The sequence below is a fragment of the Colossoma macropomum genome, unplaced genomic scaffold, assembly GCF_904425465.1.
Source record: "Colossoma macropomum unplaced genomic scaffold, Colossoma_macropomum, whole genome shotgun sequence".
NCBI lineage: Eukaryota > Metazoa > Chordata > Actinopteri > Characiformes > Serrasalmidae > Colossoma > Colossoma macropomum.
In genome coordinates this window covers 1,350,937-1,369,919 of record NW_023494785.1, presented here as the reverse complement: position 1 = coordinate 1,369,919, position 18,983 = coordinate 1,350,937, and the positions used below count along the sequence as shown (strand labels likewise).

The 18,983-nt window shown below is 40.5% G+C and overlaps 1 protein-coding gene across 3 annotated transcripts in view; it reads right to left on the bottom strand.

Annotated features, from left to right (window-relative positions):
* LOC118815032 (class I histocompatibility antigen, F10 alpha chain-like) overlaps positions 1-7,647 on the bottom strand; it is a 69,640-nt gene extending 61,993 nt beyond the window's left edge. For 2 of the 3 annotated variants that reach the window (XM_036580966.1, XM_036580982.1), the window contains exons 1-4: positions 7,448-7,647; positions 4,222-4,497; positions 3,807-4,094; positions 1,086-1,370 (exon numbers count right to left, since the gene is read on the bottom strand). In XM_036580966.1, the coding sequence (XP_036436859.1) occupies positions 1,086-1,370; positions 3,807-4,094; positions 4,222-4,497; positions 7,448-7,508 (910 nt within the window). In that variant the 5' untranslated portion in view covers positions 7,509-7,647. Of the gene's footprint in view, positions 1-1,085; positions 1,371-3,806; positions 4,101-4,221; positions 4,498-7,447 lie in introns of all 3 variants that reach the window. The other variant, XM_036580974.1, reaches the window with a different exon arrangement.
* Between the last annotated feature and the right edge of the window lie 11,336 nt (positions 7,648-18,983).

The window sequence follows — 18,983 nt, the reverse complement described above, 5'->3', positions numbered from 1 at the left end:
CTGGTGGTTTGGATAGTAAATAAAATGTCTATATTTGTGTTGTAGTCATGGCGACCCCTGGTTCCTATCAGCACCACTGTAAAGATATATAACCATTTCACACCAAACCACCCTGAATCACTCTGTTCACATTTCACACACAGAATTATGCAGAAAGTGTGAAAATCCCTGAAATTCCCTTTAAGCGAATCTGTTTTTGTAGATGTGGCTGAACTGAAATTACTGAAAATAATGACTACAACTGCAAGTAGCAGCTACTTCTAAAAAATATCTACACATTCATACGTACGTGTGTTTTTAACTGCTGTCGGAACAAAACCTTGACTTCAGCCAGCAAAATGTTAATTTCTTGACAACACTTATATCTCCAAAATAGTAACTTTACAGAAGAAGGAAAAAACCTACCGTACTTTTACTATGAATCAATGTTACTAGACTTTTTTCCTGAGTCATTTTGGGCTGTTTCTTAAGGTGCATTCATCGTTAAATTTACATAAAATGTAAAAGGAAACAGGCTTTTTCAAATTATATCTAAAATTAAAAAAAACAGTGACAAAAATGGAGATACAAGGTTTTGTTCCAACACCAGCAATATGTAGCAGTTTGGTCAAGAATGTGTTCATGGTAATTTTGGGGTAATTGTTCTGCAGCATTTATTTGTTGGGTTTTTCTATAAGGACTCTTATTTTGAAGGCGGAGCTAGCCCCCTGGCTGTGGTCTATGTAGATTAGTAAGTACTGAGACAGTCTAGCACTGAGGGCTGAGAGAGTAAGACGTGAGCTTAACCTAAAGCGAACTGTTAGAGCAAAGCTGAGCTTTGATTAACAGATTAACAGAACATCTTCAAATAAAGACATCATTCCTGCAAACCCTGCTCTCCTGGCTCTATTTGGGACAGAAAACATTTACAACAATATTAATATTGATTAAAGTGGGGAAATACTTTAAAGCTGCCCTCATCATGTAGTTTTGGGTCTAGTCTCTGCACATCTGCCATTCTGTTAAACTGGGTTTAGATTTACACTGAGAAACTAATTCTAAACTATAAAAGACCAGAAATACATTAGGTACACAGATATAATTACCCCATTGTTTAATTATCGGTTCTTCGAGGGTGACGTGAGTCACATAACAGTCATAATCTGCTGTATCGTCCTTCTGGATCTTCACACTCTTCCTCAGCTGGTAGGTTCCATCACCATTGGGTCTGACTCCTGAAGATGTTACTAGATGTTCAGGCAGTGAAGTGCGGAACTTCCTCACACTCATCTTCACGTCTTTGGGGTAGAAGCCCGTGGCCAGGCAGGTCAGGGTCAGCTTGCCTGAGTCAGTTGTAGATTTCTTTGCAAATGCATGAACATCTGGTTTGGCTGAAATGACAGCAATAAATTCCTTTTTTTTGTTTTGAAAGAGGAAAAGTAAATGAAATGCACACACACTGTTTCCATTTTTCATTTTTCACAAAGTTTAAAAAGTTTCCTGCAGTAGCCCGTTACCATCTTCTGCAGACAGCAGACAGCAGCAAACAACCTGTAAACGTGTTTTCTGCCACACTGTAGCCAATTTAAAGCGACCTTTTACAAAAAGTCTGAGGACAGCTGACTCGTCAGAGAGAGCAGCGGTCAGCATGTAAGAGAATGGGAGTTTTGTTTTCAGTGTAGCTGAACTGTTTTTGAATCTCTGCTTTTCACCTGGAACCTTTTACTACTGAGCCTCCATTGAACTCCTCGCTCGGTTGTGCCGGCTGTGCTCGTCTGACCCAAAGGATTACTGAACCGGAAGGCAGGATCTCAGTGCTCATGTGGGCGTCAGGCCAGGCTAATGCTACTCCCTCTGTTATTGAGCCAGAGTCTTGGCTGCTCCAGCCCATGTTGAAGATCCTTGGCCTCGGCTGGGGGGAGAGACCAAAGGGAATGAGCTGCTCCACCCCGTGTCAAACAGAGCCGTGGTCTGTGGTGGTCTGGGATTCACTACGCGGTCGACTCGCCCCTCCACTCCACGGGACCACTCTGACAGAGCAACTCGCCCTCCATCCACCTTGGCTGTAGGTGACTCCATCATGAGAAATATCAAACACCGTTCAGCAGTCACCCACTCCCGCTCAGGTGCCAAGGTCTCTGACATCACACAGCAGCTCCCCAGCCTCCTTGATAAGTATCATTTATTCAGAAAGTAGTTACTCATGTTGGCTGTGATCACATAGGAGAATGTGATTTTACACGTTTGTTCACTTTTTAAAAAACTGTTTTTATCTCTGGCCCAATCCCACCTTTAGGAAAGGGTGCAGGACGGTTTAGCTGCATTTTAAACCTCCACCCGTCTGTCCACCATCATGGCTTTTATAGACGATTTTAATCTCTTCTGGAATCGTCCATCCTTTTACTGGAAAGATGGAATTGGGTTTTTAATACAAACTGACTACTAGACTCCAGTGATGACTGTTCTAGCACTCCTGTGATTAGCACCCAAAGGAAGAACAGTAGTAGATGGTTCAGAAAGACCCCTACAGTTCACATAGATAATCTCATCTAGATAAAGCCTCCACCATCACCTCTTAGATCACATTCAGCTCCACAGGTCTCAGAATCTGAACCTCAGGACCCCGACGTGTTTAAAAACAGCAGTGGTCTCGGCTTAATTCATTTAGTTAATTCATTCACTTAATTCATTCCAGACCTGCTCATATTGAAAATAACATTTTAAATGGTGTAACTTTACATGGATCCGCTATTGAAGGAGAAAATGAGTTTAAGTACTGGGGGTGGAGAAAAATAGATTCTTAGGTGCATCGCGATGCTAACATGGACGATTCTGAATCGATTCACAAATTCCCGGACAGTCTGTGGGGCACATAACAAAAACACAACTGGATGAGTGAGAAATCCGACCGGCTCCCTCTGCATTAAAGCCAGGTTAGGTCAGGAGTCACAGCACAAATGATAAGAAGAGCCATTTTGTCCTTTCAACAAAAGTCAAACCAGCTTGGGAGCCACAATACTCAATGTCCAGTATGTCTCAGTGTGTGTTGATGTCCTAGTATAGACTAAACAATGTAAACGAAAACGCAGATTTACTCTGCTCTGCTTTAAGATTTAGCTATAACTGCTTTCCTCCCGTCTCCACCAGAAAACTTTTCCTCAAAAGGAGAACAGTTTATTATAAAATGTCTCTCAACGTTCAACTGTTTTACGAGGCTGAAGTCGCTTCTCCTTCACCAGCTTCTTGTTCTAATTTTCCCATTCCACCTTAAATTCTGCCTGAGGTGCTTGAATGTAAATGCAGCACTATTTAAGGTGGAACGGGAAAATTAGAAACTGAAGCTGACCTCAGCTTCACAACTTTTTAGTGTTTGACAGTCTCTCATTGCAGACTTCCATTTGATTTGGTAATAAAAGATATTGGAAGTAAATTCATTATGGATCATTTCAAATCCTTTGGTAATACTATGTTAAGTACCAAGTCCTCACACAGGGAGAAAAAAGAAATCCTGTATAGAGAACAAGATGCAGCAAGATTCATCGATAATCTTTTTATAATTGCAGCCCTCTGAATCGTAATCGAATCATGAGGTGCCTAGAGATTCACACCCCTAATGAGTACCTTGGCATCTGGCTTGATGAGAAACTTTATTTAAAACTCACGTCAATAATCTAACAAACAAACTGAAGCCGTCTCTTATTACTGTCGGTAAATGAGGGCCCCCCTTGATGTAAACCCGAGCTTAAATAAAGATTGATGATGATGATGATGATGATGCTTTCAGGAAATAAGCCACTAGAAAAATATACAAGGACTTTGGGACTCACAGTGTTTTCTCAGTGCTTCTTTTCCGTACTCCATGAATTTGGTGAGCCAGTCCACACATTCTTTCTCCAGGTAACCCTTGGTGTACTGGTTCAGGATGGGCACCTCATCCCATTTCCTTTTGGTTGGCTCAGCTTCTGGAACTGGAGCGATCCACCGCATGTTGTCATCATCAAAGGAGAGGAACTCCTTTCCATCGTAGCTGTACTCATCAATGCCTCTCAGAAATGTTATATTTCCATCTGCTTCATCGATCTCACAGCCATGTCTCCACTGAAGAACGTGAAGGTCTGGAATTGAGTTAATGTAACAAGACAGTGAAGATAAAGACATTAGCTGGCATAAAACCAGAGGAATCACACGGTGGATGGAAATGTATTATTTTATTTTAAGAAGAATGAGCTATAAGAAACTAACCAGTATTATTTGTGTGTCTCATTCGCTGCATCAGGATGTCCACGTTGACCTTGAACCACTGCTCTTTGCTCTTGCGAGACTGGGTGCCTTTGTCCCAGTAATCTGGCTGCATCTTCTCCTTCATCCAGTCCTGCTTAGGAATCTTAACCTGTTCCTTACTGTTGTAGTAGTCGATTGCCCGGTCATCGAGCAGACCCAGTGCTGTGAACTCATAGATCCCTGGTAGAGGGACATCTTTGTTCAGGGCGGAGTAAATGTAGTACAGAGAGTGTGGATCTGGAGGGGAAATGAGAAAAAAAGTGTAAGAAAACTAACTGATAAATGAAACATAATATCTCTAATCATTTTATGTTGAAACACACTTGAGACACACCTGTAGTGGAGCATGGATCTCAACCTAACAAGTAAAAAGCAACCGAGTAGTTAAACAGGTTCAAGTAGGACATGTTTTGGTTACTTTCTCTTATTCCCACAGCAATGTCTCCTGCAAATATCCACAGCAATTAAACAGATATTTCTTGAGATGAAGTTTAGTAACTTTTTCACTTCACTTCTGTGAAGGCACCATTAATGCTGAACGATATATACATGTTTTGGCAACATATGCTGCCATCCAGACGACGTCATTTTCAGGGAAGGCCTTGATTATTTCAGCAAGACAGTGTTAAACCACATTCTGCATGTATTACAGCAGCATTGCTCCATATTAAAAGAGTCCGGGTGCTAAACTGACCTGCCTGCCGTCCAGACCTGTCACCACTGATAATGTTTGGCACATTATGAAATGAAAAATACGACAAAGGAGACCCTGAACTGTTGATTGGCTGAAATCCTGTATCAAACGAGCAGGAAAACATTTCACTTTCTAAACTACAGCAGTGTCTCCTCAGTTCCCAAACACTTATAGAGTGTTGTTAAAGAAGAGGTGATGAAACACAGTGGTAAACAGGCCCCCGTCACAACTTTTTTGGAATGTGTTGTTGGCATCAAATACATTTTTAACAAGAGTTAAATATTTTTATTAAGATTTTTAATAAGAGTTTTAAAATTTGATATGTTGTCATTTAAATATAGGGTTTATATCATATCATCATCATTGCATTCTGTTTTTTGTTTACATTCTGCAAACTTTTTTGGAAATTGGGTTGTATAAAAATATTTATCATTAAATTATGAACTTCTAAAATAGGAATAATACTATTTATTTTCTTGAATAAACAATTACCATAAGGCGGACGTTTTTTTTTAAATTGATTTTTTGTACTCTTGGATTCAGCCTCAGTGCTAAAACTCTGATACACAGCAAGACAGGCTTTATTTTTAATTACAAATTGAGCTGCATATTTAATATCAGATAATATTGTTCTGCCATTTTAGCAATATTTTTAACAATATATGTGAGAGTTAATGAGCGTTACATACATGATAATACCCAACAAATAGAGGTTAGTTTTTTTGTTTGTTTTATTAAGTCTATGTTACTCATGGTATTAACGTCGCACACACAGAGGCTCCAAAAGAAGGTCCAGCTCGATGATTAGGTCTCCAATTATCTCAAAATCAACATCATACTGATGGAGTCATGCTGATCATAGTAGATAATTCCACTAAAGTGATGCTTATCTCCTCTTCTGTGATGTCTTTCTTAAAGCAACATTATGTAACAGTTCTTTAAAATAATACCTTAAATAATACCTTAAATCAATAGCTTCAAAGTAATTTTGATGATACACTGACTTATCAAAGGGAGAATGGTGTCTCTGTCGTTGCCACTTTGGGCCAGATCGCCTGCTATAGCACTATGTAACTTTAGAGGAGCAGCACGAGACGTCTCGTGAGAACTGCATAAGGCTTTACGACACCCGTCACACAACAACTACGGCTCCAGCTAGCTACAAGAAGCTAGCTCGGGATTCCCAACAATTAAAATGCCAGTTTAACCCATTTAACCTTTAGACACCAAAAAACATGGGGATTTTTTTTGGTATTTTAGGTCAATTACAATTACAATTCTAAAGTATTTACATGAGACAGTCACACAGGCCATATGTTATTATTTTCAGGAGACCCTGGGCTACTCAGATACGCCATTGTTTGACATGTAAATGATGAAAGAAATTTGATATCTTTATGAATTTGGATCATGTCTGTTTAAAAATGTACCTAGTGCCTGCAAATTTTTGTATTTTTTAATTACAGAGATCTTGAAAACAAGTGTTGTTGTAGTTATCTTTTCAGAAACTGTTGTGTCTGTGAGCTGAAATGGTGATTCATTCTGTTGGTTATTATGAGTAAAAATAAACAATTACCATAAGGCAGACTTTTTTTCTTTTATTGATTTTCTGTCCTCTTGGATTCAGCCTCAGTGCTAAAACTCTGATACACAGCAAGACAGGCTTTATTATTCATTACAAATTGAGCTGCATATTTAATATCAGATATTTTTAATAGTCAAAATCAATGTAAACTGAAAGCCCTTTGTTTATAATATGAAGGCTAAAGGCAGAGATGTAGTATAACAGTAGTGGGTTTGGGTGATTTTGGAGCTGATCTCTGGCTGATGGACGGTTTTGTTGGAATATGAAGGCCAAACAGCAAAACAAGAACATCAGGATTTAGGGGATTTTCCGAGCCGAATTACTGCTGGTGCTGATAACATCAATGCTTGCTAATTATGGGCGGGTCTGTGGAATGTCCTGATATGTGGATCATGGTTCGATCTTAAATCTCTCTGAAGTTATTAAAGCTAGAAGTGACCTACCGTTTCTTAGGGTCCGAGGGTTAAGAGAAAACACTGTTATTAAATATTGGTCATCAGCCAGTCTGTCTGAAAAGAAATCTGAATCGGACACACCAGTTTATAAATGGTGTTTCCTTACTGATTACAGGAGATAACGTAGAAATCCATGTCATACATGTGAAAAGAGTAAATTAATGGATGATAAGATGAAAAACAAAAATGCATAATAATAATAAAACAGCCCAAAGTGGGAAAAAGGTGTAAAACACATGAAGGTCTTCAGCAGCGGACTGTTTCTCAGCAGCTCTTCTCTGTTCCCAAATGTCTTCTTTCTCATATGTCCAGGTCTGTGAGGGACCCAGTTAGGTTTAACACAGTTTATCTAGCAGACGCTTTAACTCCAGTCCAGATAACGAAGAGGAGTCAACTAAAGTAGTTCATCAGGAATTCTGAATGTCTGCGCAGCAGAAACAGTAAATAACTCACCTCCGAGAACAGAGACGACCACTCCACTGAGGAAGACCACACAGACTGCCGGAGCCCCCATCACCACCTTTACCACTTAGATCAGTAAAATCACTCTGGATGATCTTCTGCTGAGAAGAGTCGGTTTTCCTTACTTTCCTTTCTCCTACGGTGTCAGTCTGGTCCGTTAGTTTACCGTTACTCTGTTTTTCATTCCGCCCGTATTCGGGAGAACTCCCGCCTCCTGCGCCAAGATTGGCTAAGAGCCCCTTCATTCTCCAGCAGTCCGCCAATCAGACCGAGGGCAGGACGGGTGTGCCTGAATACGGGTGGGTAAGAGGGAAACGGCGTAACTATATAAGTACTGTGGTTTAAGGTTGAGCCCGAGCCGAACTATCAGGCTCTGATATTAGATTAGCAGCAATTTAGTCTCAGTTTAACACAGGTTTGGCTAAACCACTAACTTAATGGGATTAACACGAAGCTGCAGCCCGTGCGCATAAGGGTAGGAATCCCCGTAGCGGGTGCCTGCCTCCGGATGGGATCTGCCCATCCGAAAAAGAAAAAACTGAAAAAACAGTCATTGTTGTCTGGCCATGACCCCTCAGCCTACAAAATAACTACATTAACACCAATCCTTTAAAAAAACGGCCTTGACCCATCTAATTTAAATAACCATCAAAAGTCCTTGGGTCATTGCAATGCAGCTCAAAGCCTATCAGAAATGAAGGATCATCTCAATCCCTTCCAGACTGGTTTTTGCCCATATCACAGCCCCAAAATGGCTTTGGTTGAGGTTGTCAGTGATCTGCTTCTGACCCCAGATGCTCTTAGTATTCTTGTTCTGCTTGTTTTAAGTGCTGCCTTTGACATGGTGAGCCCCTCCAGCCTCCTGGGCATTGTTGTTTCTGTTCTTGATTGGTTCACCTCTTATCTAACAGATTGTAAGCCTTAATCTCAGTTGGCTGTAGCCCCTACGTCCCCAGATTCTACCCTGGAGAGATACTTTACCACAGAAAAACTCACACTTCTCCATAAGACCCACAGAAGATGCAGATAAACTGAGAATAGAGCTCACTGGGATAGAGGAGCTTCTGGATGGGCACCGTGGCCTAAAAGGACTTGTGTCAAAAATATGTAACTTATTGTTTGGTGTTTGTACATCTTCTCTACCTTACCTGAGGGGTGTGTGGGAGCGAGATCTGGGCATGAACATAGGTGACGATGATGGGAAATTGATTTGAGAAGGCTTACAGCCTAGATTATGCTCAACATCACTTCATGAAATTAATTTTATCAATAAGACTTATCTTACGCCACTTCGCCTCCATATGATCTCCTCAGTTTGCTCAAATCTTTGTTTCAAATGTAAACAGGAAAGAGGTATATAAATGTACTCTTTTTGGTCATGTGACAAGGTACAGTTTTACAGGAAGGGGATCCACCATAAAAAAATATTGAAGGTTGGCCTGGTCTTCTCTCCTGCTTTGTTCCTATCAAACTTTGATATGGACTCTGTACTTGACTATAAAACAAAGCACCTGTTTTTTATATTAGTATCTTTGGCCACTTTGACTATTGCAAAATTAGTTTGTAATAAACTTTTGAAATTCAGCTGAAGCTGTTGCTTAATACAAAACAGACTCTGATGCTATAGGTAAGACCCCAACCCACTAGTAACCAAAAATACAACATGCAAAAGAAAACAAACCAACAGCATATATAAATACACTACCAACAAAAATAATCAAGTAGATGAGCAACCAAAAAAACACAGAAAATACACTCTCTAAATTGTCACTCATCAATACAAATTAATAGGATAAGAAGCCAAATTATTTAGACAGGATTCTGTTTAATTTAAAACAGCCTTAAGCACTAATGTGCATCTTTTCAGGAGCACCCCTTAATTAAGAAGACGCAAATGACTGGGGCACTAATCAATCACTAATCAATCACTAATCAATCTAAAAAAACAAAAGAAAAGCAAACCAGGAGAGAACAAGGGGGAACCCACTAAGGAGGGAACACTAAAGGGGGAACCCACTAAGGAGGGAACACAAAAGGGGAACCCACTAGGGAGGGAACACTAGTGAGGAAAAAACAGTGACCATCACCAGTGGTACTGATCAGTCTGTAATACAAATAAACATTCATTTGCATTTTTGCACATTTTACTTCACTTTAACAGTGTCAGCTGCTAGAATTACTGTATCAACCAAATACTGTATACTGTATGTTGCTGTTCTGGCTGCTACCTCAGTGACCGCATTGCTCATATATGCTAATATGTCATAGTGTGTTCCATCCTCCTCTGCACAGCTCCACATACTCTCAGTACCGTGTGCTGCCTGTGTTCTGTTCTGTATTTACTGTAAGTCTTTCGTATTTATTTACTGTACTGTACTGTCTGCACTGTGTTTCTTGTATTGTCCTGCACTTGTGTTCTGGAGGAATGATGTTTTGTTCACTGTGTACTTATACAGAGCTGAAATGACAATAAAGCCTTGACTTGACATACAGTTAGCTCTTTAGCAGTCCTGACTGACCACAAAATTAAAACATAATATACTCAATAAACTTGTACCTGTCAAATGACAGCACTAGTGGTATTCAGTGCCTGACCTCCCTTTATCCCACAGCACTCAAATGCTCTCCACATGAAGGGGCATGTATTTCAATGAGCTTTAACCAGATATTAACCATAAAAGGTCTAGAGTACCACTCCCACTACACTTCTGAACAAGTGTCTCTGTTATCTCTGACCCCATCTGTCATTTCATCAATTCATCTCTTGCTTCAGGTCCCTACTGCCCTTAAAACTTCTGCTATCACTCCTATTCTTAAGAAACCTGGTCTGATACAGCCGCTTTGGAACACTACTGCCCTTAAAACTTCTGCTATCACTCCTATTCTTAAGAAACCTCATCTGATACAGCCACTCTGGAACACTACTGCCCTTAAAACTTCTGCTATCACTCCTATTCTTAAGAAACCTGGTCTGATACAGCCGCTCTGGAACTCTATTGCCCGATTTCTAATTTGCCCTTTTTAGCCAAACTGTTAGAAAGTGTTGTAGCATCTCAATTGCAGTCTTTTTTGATAAATAATGATCTTTTTGAAAACTTCCAGTCAGGCTTTCGTACAGTGCATAACACTGAGACAGCACGTTTAGAGGTTCTAGATGATCTCCTGCTGTCTTCTGATTCCAGTGCTATCAATTTTCTGCTCCTCTTAGATTCACCCGCTGCATTTGACACCTTTAATCATGACATACTCATCATACTGTTTCAGCTATTGGCATTACAGACGCTACCCTCGTCTGGTTCAGATCCTATCTCACTAATAGACTCCACTTTGTTGCTCTTGGTAAGCATAACTCTGCTATCAGTGCTGTTGCACAGGGTGTCCCCCAGGGTTCTGTCCTTGGTCCTCTTGGCCCTCTATTCTTCATTTATATTTGACCCTTCAGTCAGATCATCCACAGTCATGGTCTTCATTTTCATTGTTATGCTGATGATATATAAATCTACGTCTGCACCAACACCATCACTAACCTGTCATTCCCTGCCCTAATATCTTGTATTCCAGAGCTCAAACAATGGATGCAGAGTAACTTTCTAAAACTAAACACTGACAAAACTGAAATTCTGCTCATTGGTCCTAAGTCTGTTACTGCAAATTCTACTAATTTCACACTTAATTTGGATGAGGTGACCGTTACACCTTCAGCTGTTGTCCGTAACTTATGTGTGACTTTGGTCAAAACAGCTTTTTTCCATCTCCACAATATTGCTCGCCTTCGCCTCCTGCTCTCCTGAATCTCTGGTCCATGCTTTCATCATCAGGCTTAGACGACTGCAACTCCCGTCTCATTGGTGTTCCTTACAAAACTATCCGCCCTCTTCACTATTAACAAAACTCAGCAGCTAGAATCCTCTCACTCTGACAAATCAGCTCACATCACCCCAATTTGTTACTCTGGTTACCCGTCCCGCTTCATATCCAGTTTAAAGTCTTCTCGCTAACTGGCAAATCTCTACGTGCTTACTTAGCTTAGCTTACTTAGCTTACTTAGCTTACTTAGCCGAGCTTACTTAGTCGAGCTTGCTTAGCTGAGCTCCTGCCCCCATTACTGTCCCACCCGAACACTCAGGTCCTCTGACTCAGATTGTCTAGCTGTCCCAAAATGTAGGCTGGTCACTGTGGGAGGCAGATCTTTCAACGTCATGTTCCCCAAACTATGGAACTCATTACCACAATCTCTCCATGACTGTCCCTCACTTTCCTCCTTTAAAGCTCAGCTTTAAACCCACCTCTTTTCTCTGCACTTTCACTCTTCTCTTTCCTCATATGTTTTTTCCTTTTTTGCCTATGTAAAGTGATCTTGGGTTTGAGAAAGGCGCTATATAGGTTGGACATTATTTAATATTTGAGTTAGAACTTGGAAAACAACTCATTCTCATTGCTAGCAATAAACTATCATCACTAGTATGCTATTAATGTAAAGCAGGTATGCTTCTTGAGAGCATCTATGCTATTAGCCCCCCCCTCACCTCATTACAATGAAGACAGCACACCTGTGCAATGTGAGGATGCTACACATACAGCTCCTACTTCGCCAATAGTTAGAGCGTCCTTACTGCTGTCTCCACTCCTTCACAAAGCAAGATAACTTCTACTCCATAACTTAAATAAAGAAGCTTTAAAATGGCTTACTCCCAGCCCACTGTTGTGTGCTGCCCTGCCCGAGACCAAACGTTACTTTACTCCAGTCACGCGAGACTTTAAGCATCCTAGGAATGCAACGGAGATTCAGTTGTCAAAATACAAGTCCCCTAAAACAATGCATTTCAGCCCTGCCGGCTACATCCACCCCCACTTTAAAAGGTCACAGTCCTGGAGACAAAACACAGACCTGTTACCAGCCTAAAATATCATTGACTGCTGTTTTTCATGCCAATCGACTTGCTGGTGTCGATTCCGATTGCAGTGAGGGAACCAACTCCTTACCACTGAGAGTCCACTAACCTCCTGTCTCACCACCCACTGACCAGACCAGGTGTCCTCTTCCTCCTCACTACTGCAATCTTGGTGTGACTTGTCACCTATTTCTAGAGACTTACAATCCTTTCTCAGATTGTCAACAGGAAGAAAAGAAGCCTGCTTCAGAACCACCCTCAGTTCTGTCCTGTGAAGGTTTTGTTCAGGACCTTGAATTCCCCCTGGGCGGATGGCATACAGTCGTCCTCCTCCATCAAGACACTTCACTACTTGATGCTGGAGTGCTGCCCCAAACATCTTGAATCTTGTTCCAGCCTTGGATGTGGTTTCTTCTATAAACAGTAGTACCAGCTGAAAGTACAGGGGCGACCTCTGTAGGCTGTTGAGCATGTTGTGTCGCTGCCATTATTAGTTGATGCTCTGCACTGGCTTAGGCAAATTGGAGGAACTCCTGTTGTTCCCTCAGTCTCCTACCATTCCTTCCGCCCTCTCCTCTTCCTGAACACCCAGGAGTGCATCAATAGGTAGGCGTTGCTTTCAGTTGCGATGCACTGTTGTATTGTAGGCAAAGATTAGCTGTCAATGGCTAGAATTTCCTAGGGCCTTGAAGCCAACACACTACCAGCAAAGGTCCGCACCTTGGGGAGCACAGCTTTGGCGGTCACACAGCGAAAGCATTTCTGACACCACTGTTCCACTGTTCAGTATCTCTTTTCACCTAGGACCAGTAACATCTCTGCTGCACCAAATATGTTGTTCGTTCACACCCCGATGACCATGATTGTCATGAAGAGCAGTACTTCTGACTGTAATGTCTTTGGCTGCAGCAATTGCCACAACTCCTTGTTTTCTCCAGGCATGTGTGTCAATTAATATAACACACCACCCTGGTCTTGGATTTGTCTCCATTGCTTGACTAATTCCAGAACTGAATTTTGCTTTGGCCACTCTCTCTTCAGAGGAAGAGGGTCTACCTCTCCTCCAGTATACCAGAAAAGCACCTATGCCTGGATCTGCTGACTGAAGTGCCTCAAGATCTGCTTTTTCACATACTGGAAAAGCATCAATAGTGGAAAGGGAACCAAAATTTGGGGGACCACTAGACAAACTCAAACAAGGAGGTGAAACAGGAATCACAGGGGCGACTTCCTCAATCTTGGTAGGCACTGGCAAGGCAGGCTTTTGAGACAAAGCATCACTGTTTCTTATCGCCATGGCAGTATTTCAATTTATGGGCCAGTTGGGAGGCCATCGCTGTTCAACTGCTCCCATCTTTGCAGTCTCTAAATAACTCTTTTTGTCAGTAAAAACAATGAACTTGGCCCCCAATAAGGACTCTCTGCCCATTTCAATCCTAGAAGTTCTAACTTCATGGAGCTGTAATTTGGCATGTTCCTTTCTGTTGGATGAAGCCCTCTACTTGCATATGTCAGTGATCTCTCTTTTGGCCACCCCAAAGCAGAGATCGCACATCCCGGATAGCGAACTTCAGGCTGAAAGAAATGGCATTTTTCTCATTTTAACTTCAAATTGTGTTGCTGCAATCTTCCCAAAACCATCACAAGATGCTGTAAGTGAGACTCAAAGCAGGGAGAAAAGATCAAAATATAATCCAGATACAGCTACAGAGACTGGAAGCGTTCATCTCCAAAAATATGGGTGCATTACATTGGCCAAATGGCATCTGACTGAACTCAAATAAAGAAAAGCAGTCTTTTGCTTGTCCTCCTCTGCCATAGGAACTTGGCTATACCCACTGGTCAAGTCAAGAGTGGAAAACAACCTGGCCCCCGCCAATGCATTCAGTGATTCCTCAATCTGTGGTTAGGGGTATGTATCCTTCTTTGTCTTTGTGTTTATGGTGCCATCTTTCCTCTGCACCATAATGATTTATGAGGAATAGGGACTACAGCGCACCCACACAACTTGTTTTTCTAGTAGCTCTTGAATGTGTGCTTTGACCTCTTCATACTGTGAGGGTGGAAGGCGGCAGTAATACTGAGGAAAGGGGGTGTCATCAATCTAAGGGATCTTATGGTGTATTAGGTCTGTACACCCCAAGTCACCCTCACTCTGACTAAAAACTCCACTATACTGCTGAAGCAAACCCTTACCCTTCTGTACCTGATCCAGTAATCAGTCTTCTGTATGTAATGACTGGAAGACTGCAACACACCTTTGACTTTCTACCCTCTCCTCAAATATAACCACTTGACTAGTTATTTGAAGTTCTATACAAAATAGGGCTCCCAACACAGTGCAAGGAGGAAGCCACACATCTCTGGTCTCAACATTAACAACTGGCACATAAACCTGTCCTCTATTAAAGGAGAGACAGTACTGTACTGGACAGTGAAATACCTAGTGGCAGCCTGCTGTTCACTGGCTCAAGCAACCCCGAATGCAGTGATGATGCAATGTTGATTGCCAACCTCTTCGACTAGTTTGGCCAAACTCACGGGAACACACACAGCTGTCTGTCCTGCCACCTTAACGGAACCCAAGCAACTAGTAGGTGGCAAACAGTCTAACAATGTTTGCTATCCGGTGTCGAACAGAGGAGGATGGGTTGCCCTTCTGAGTCTTGGTTCCTCTCAAGGTTTCTTCCTCTTGTTCTTAGGGAGTTTTTCTTTGCTAGTGTTGCCACTGGAGACGCTCGTGGGGGCTCAGACCCGGATTTTTCTGTAATGCTGATTTTTCTATAAAGCTGCTTTGTGACAACACCTTTTGTAAGAAGCGCCATATAAATAAACTTTACTTGCTTGCTTGCTAACTGGTGGCAGACGTGTGATTCTTAAATGACAGCAATTGGTTTAAAATGCAGGTGCGCTTTAAACTGCAGCTTCCACAGACAGCAGTGCAGTTTAAGAGCCCTCATAAATTCAGATTTAAACTCAGATTAAATTCTTAGCTACAGCTAAGCTAAAAAAAAAGTGCAGCTGCATCATCATATTTGTTATACAGTAAACATACTGCATTTAAAGAACACAGACATCTATAAAAACAGAATATAAAGCATAATGCATAAAAAATAGTTTAGAACAACAGTTTTAACGGTTTTATTGCAATAAAGTAAATTTAAATCAAAACTGAGTTCTCTTTCAGGTCTTAAACTGGAATAGAATAGAATAGAATAGAATAGAATAGAATAGTCCAATAGAAAATAGAATAGTCCACTGAAAAATGTCTTGGTTGGACATAATATTCTGTATTATGTATTAACTCAGAGTTAATAAATCATACAGAGTGAATTGTATCAAAGCCTACTTAATAAACCCATCTAGTTTCATTCAGTTAGGATGTTTTATGGAGACTATTTTTTTCTGCTGCTGCTCTAAAAGGTCGTCCAGATGAGAGAGACTCAAGTACTTTATGAAATGGACGGCTAAGATCACCCAGTATAGCGACAGTCTTCCTATGCAAACTGTATTCACTGTTTACCATTGTAATCTGCTGATTTAACAGTTCTAGATAACAGCTTCCTGCACTGTACAGTGGTGATAAACACAAGACTGTTACTATACAGACACAGTGTCTCTGTAAAGAGTCCATACTGAACACAGACCATTTAACATTCCTGAGTACTGTTACATTTACAAGCCCTTTACAGTCTTGAGTTTAAACACTATATGTGATCATGATTTGCTTTATGCTTAAATGCAGTATTTTTTAATGGTGCACTTGTGACTTTATATAACAAGTAGTTTAACACTAAATCTATTCATGATTGAAACAGATGCTAAATAAATCAATTAAAAGCCCAAATATATAAGAGAGAAAGTCTGCAAAGCCACCTACGAATATGTTCTTATGAGCTTAATAAAAATGACATGTTTTACTCAGGCATCCTGTCCAGGGTGTATCCTGCCTTCTGCCTAATGACTGCTGGGATAGGATGCAACTCCCCCTATGACCCAGAAGGAAAAGTGCTTTAGAAAATGTGTGTGTATTTTACTCAGACAGCGCTGACAAGGGATTCATAAAAAAGCTTGAATGGAAGTAATAATTTTCTGTTTATAAATCAAATGTATAAAATGTATCTTCTGTGAACTTGTGCTTAAAAAAACTTAACAGAAAGAAAGTACACATAAACGTCTGCATTTTTATATGCATTTTTATAAAATGCTTCCATTTTTGTTGAGCTTTTGCTTAAAAGATCCACTGTACTAAACTGGAGGAACTAAATCTGTTCTTTGATGCTTTTAAGCTTCTAAACTGTATGTTTATCATTAACAGTAGTGGAATGTAGTTTGTTTCATTAAGGGGGATTTTTGTTAAAGCTGCACTATGTAAAAGAAGTAGCATTACTGAATGAGGAGAATAAAAACAGACTATGATATGGTGAGTAAATGTATTCACTGATATTTGAGAACTGTTATTTGTAGTTGTATTATTATTATTATTATTATTATTATTATTATAGTAGTAGTAGTAGTAGTATTTTACATGTGGCACTACAGGTTCTATTTTGTCTTTTCCAAATGATTAAATCTCAGAAAAGTAAAATATTGTGATGCGTATCGTGTATCGTAAAAATGTCTTCAAGTATCGTGATGTAATATTTTTGCTATATTGCCCAGCCCTACTTATTGACCGTTACTCAGCAGCTCTGTCTTCTTTCTCATGTTTCCAGGTCTGTGAGAGACCCAGTTAGGATTAACACAGTTTATCTAACTCTAATCCAGATTCTGAAGGGAAAGGAAACTAAAATAGCTAATCAGGTATTGTTATGTTATATTATATTAATGTTATAAACAGCTAAATAGATGAAAATGTCTTGTTCTTGATTTGGGACAGTTGAGGTATCACGTTTCTGAGCGTGAAGTTTAAACGCTGAGTTATTAAATACAAGAGAAATAAGCAAAGAATGATGATTTGAAATATATTTGAATATATTTTATTGTTAACCGTAATTGACTCTGCGCATTTAGTCCCGTTAACGGTCCTGTTGTTAATAACACACTTTACTTTCGGTTTCGTTAGTGACGCGGTAAAATAGCCCGTCCGAGCTGAACTGACTCACCTCCTCTGAGAGCAGAGACAAACACTCCACACAGCAGAACCACACAGGAGAACCACACAGACTGCCGGAGCCGCCCTCATCATCTCCTCTTATCACTCAGATCAGTATAAACACACACACTGGGTGACCTTCAGGGCAGAAAAGCTGGATTTCCTCTGGACTTCATCCAGCACAGCGCTATATAGAATAAGTGCTATATAGAACCATCTACAACACATTCTCTGTCAATCTGAAGAACTACTTCACCATGTAAAGAACCTTTTAATCATGCAAAGGGTTCTTTGAGTGTTCATGGTTCTACATAGAACCATTCCTTTATTAAAGAACCCTTGTAAGAACCATCTTTTGGAGTGACAGATGCAGTTGACCAGAGATTATTTGTCTTCCATTCTATATTCTTATATTGGTCATATGTTAGTAGGTTGTATGCTAATTGATTAGTATTTTGAAAGTTGTAGCTTCTGGTTTCTGTACTTTGATGCACAATTTCCCAAAACCATCTCAAGATGTTTAATCATATTTGTCAGCGTTGACTAAAGGTCCATAAGCTGTGATGATCTTTTTAAGAATTTTATTATGTGAAGACCAACATCCGCATTGGCAAAGTAAATCTTTTAGCCCCCATCCAAAGGGCATGAGGGGTCACTGAGTGGTTTGATGAGTATAAAAATGATGTAAATCATATTTTAAGGCCTTCATAGTCTCCAGATCTCAACCAAATTAAACAGCTATGGGAGGTTTTTTACCAATGTGTCACACAACACTTCCACCACCATCACTGAAACACAACATCGGGAAGTATCTGAGTAGATACATGGGTGGCACAAGGTGTTGGTCCAGCAAAGGTGCTGCTGCTCTGTGTCTGTATTTTTGTTTTGGTTTCTAATGACTGAGGATAAACGCAGTCATTGCTGATGAACTTTAGAAATGTAAGCACAGGAACGTGTTAATGGTTTATAGCTCAGTGTGCTCATGGCTGATTTTCCAAAACATTACGTCTTCAGCACTGAAAAGTATCTGCGTTTGGCTCTGAGGTTCCAGAGATGGAGCCACCGAAGAGCTACACTGAATAGAGCAGATGGGTGTTTATTACAAAGCCAACAGCAAAGTTCATCCCTTGTTTCAGTGCATGTGGCAGATGAGTGGCAAGTACTGGATCAAGGATGTTTATTCTGATCTTCTGAATGAACCTTTAGTAGAGTTCTGGTTCTGTGTAGCTGTGTTAATGATCTAATCTGGAATTCAAATTAAGGAAGTTAGAGCAGGAAAAGCCTGAATTTCCTGGACACCCCAGAACTAGGATTGAGGATCATTCACTCAGTGGTGTATCAGCTGTAGCTGTTAAGACTGACATTGATGTAGTGGATTTTAGGACTTCAAACAGTTAAATTATGAAGATACACCTGATTAACATGCATATTCATGTGATGCATCAATATGCACATCCTAAAGTATCAGCAGCTTTTTCTTGTTTTGTACTGAGAGACAGTGGTGCAGGTGCTGCCCACCAAATGTACACAATGCTGCTGA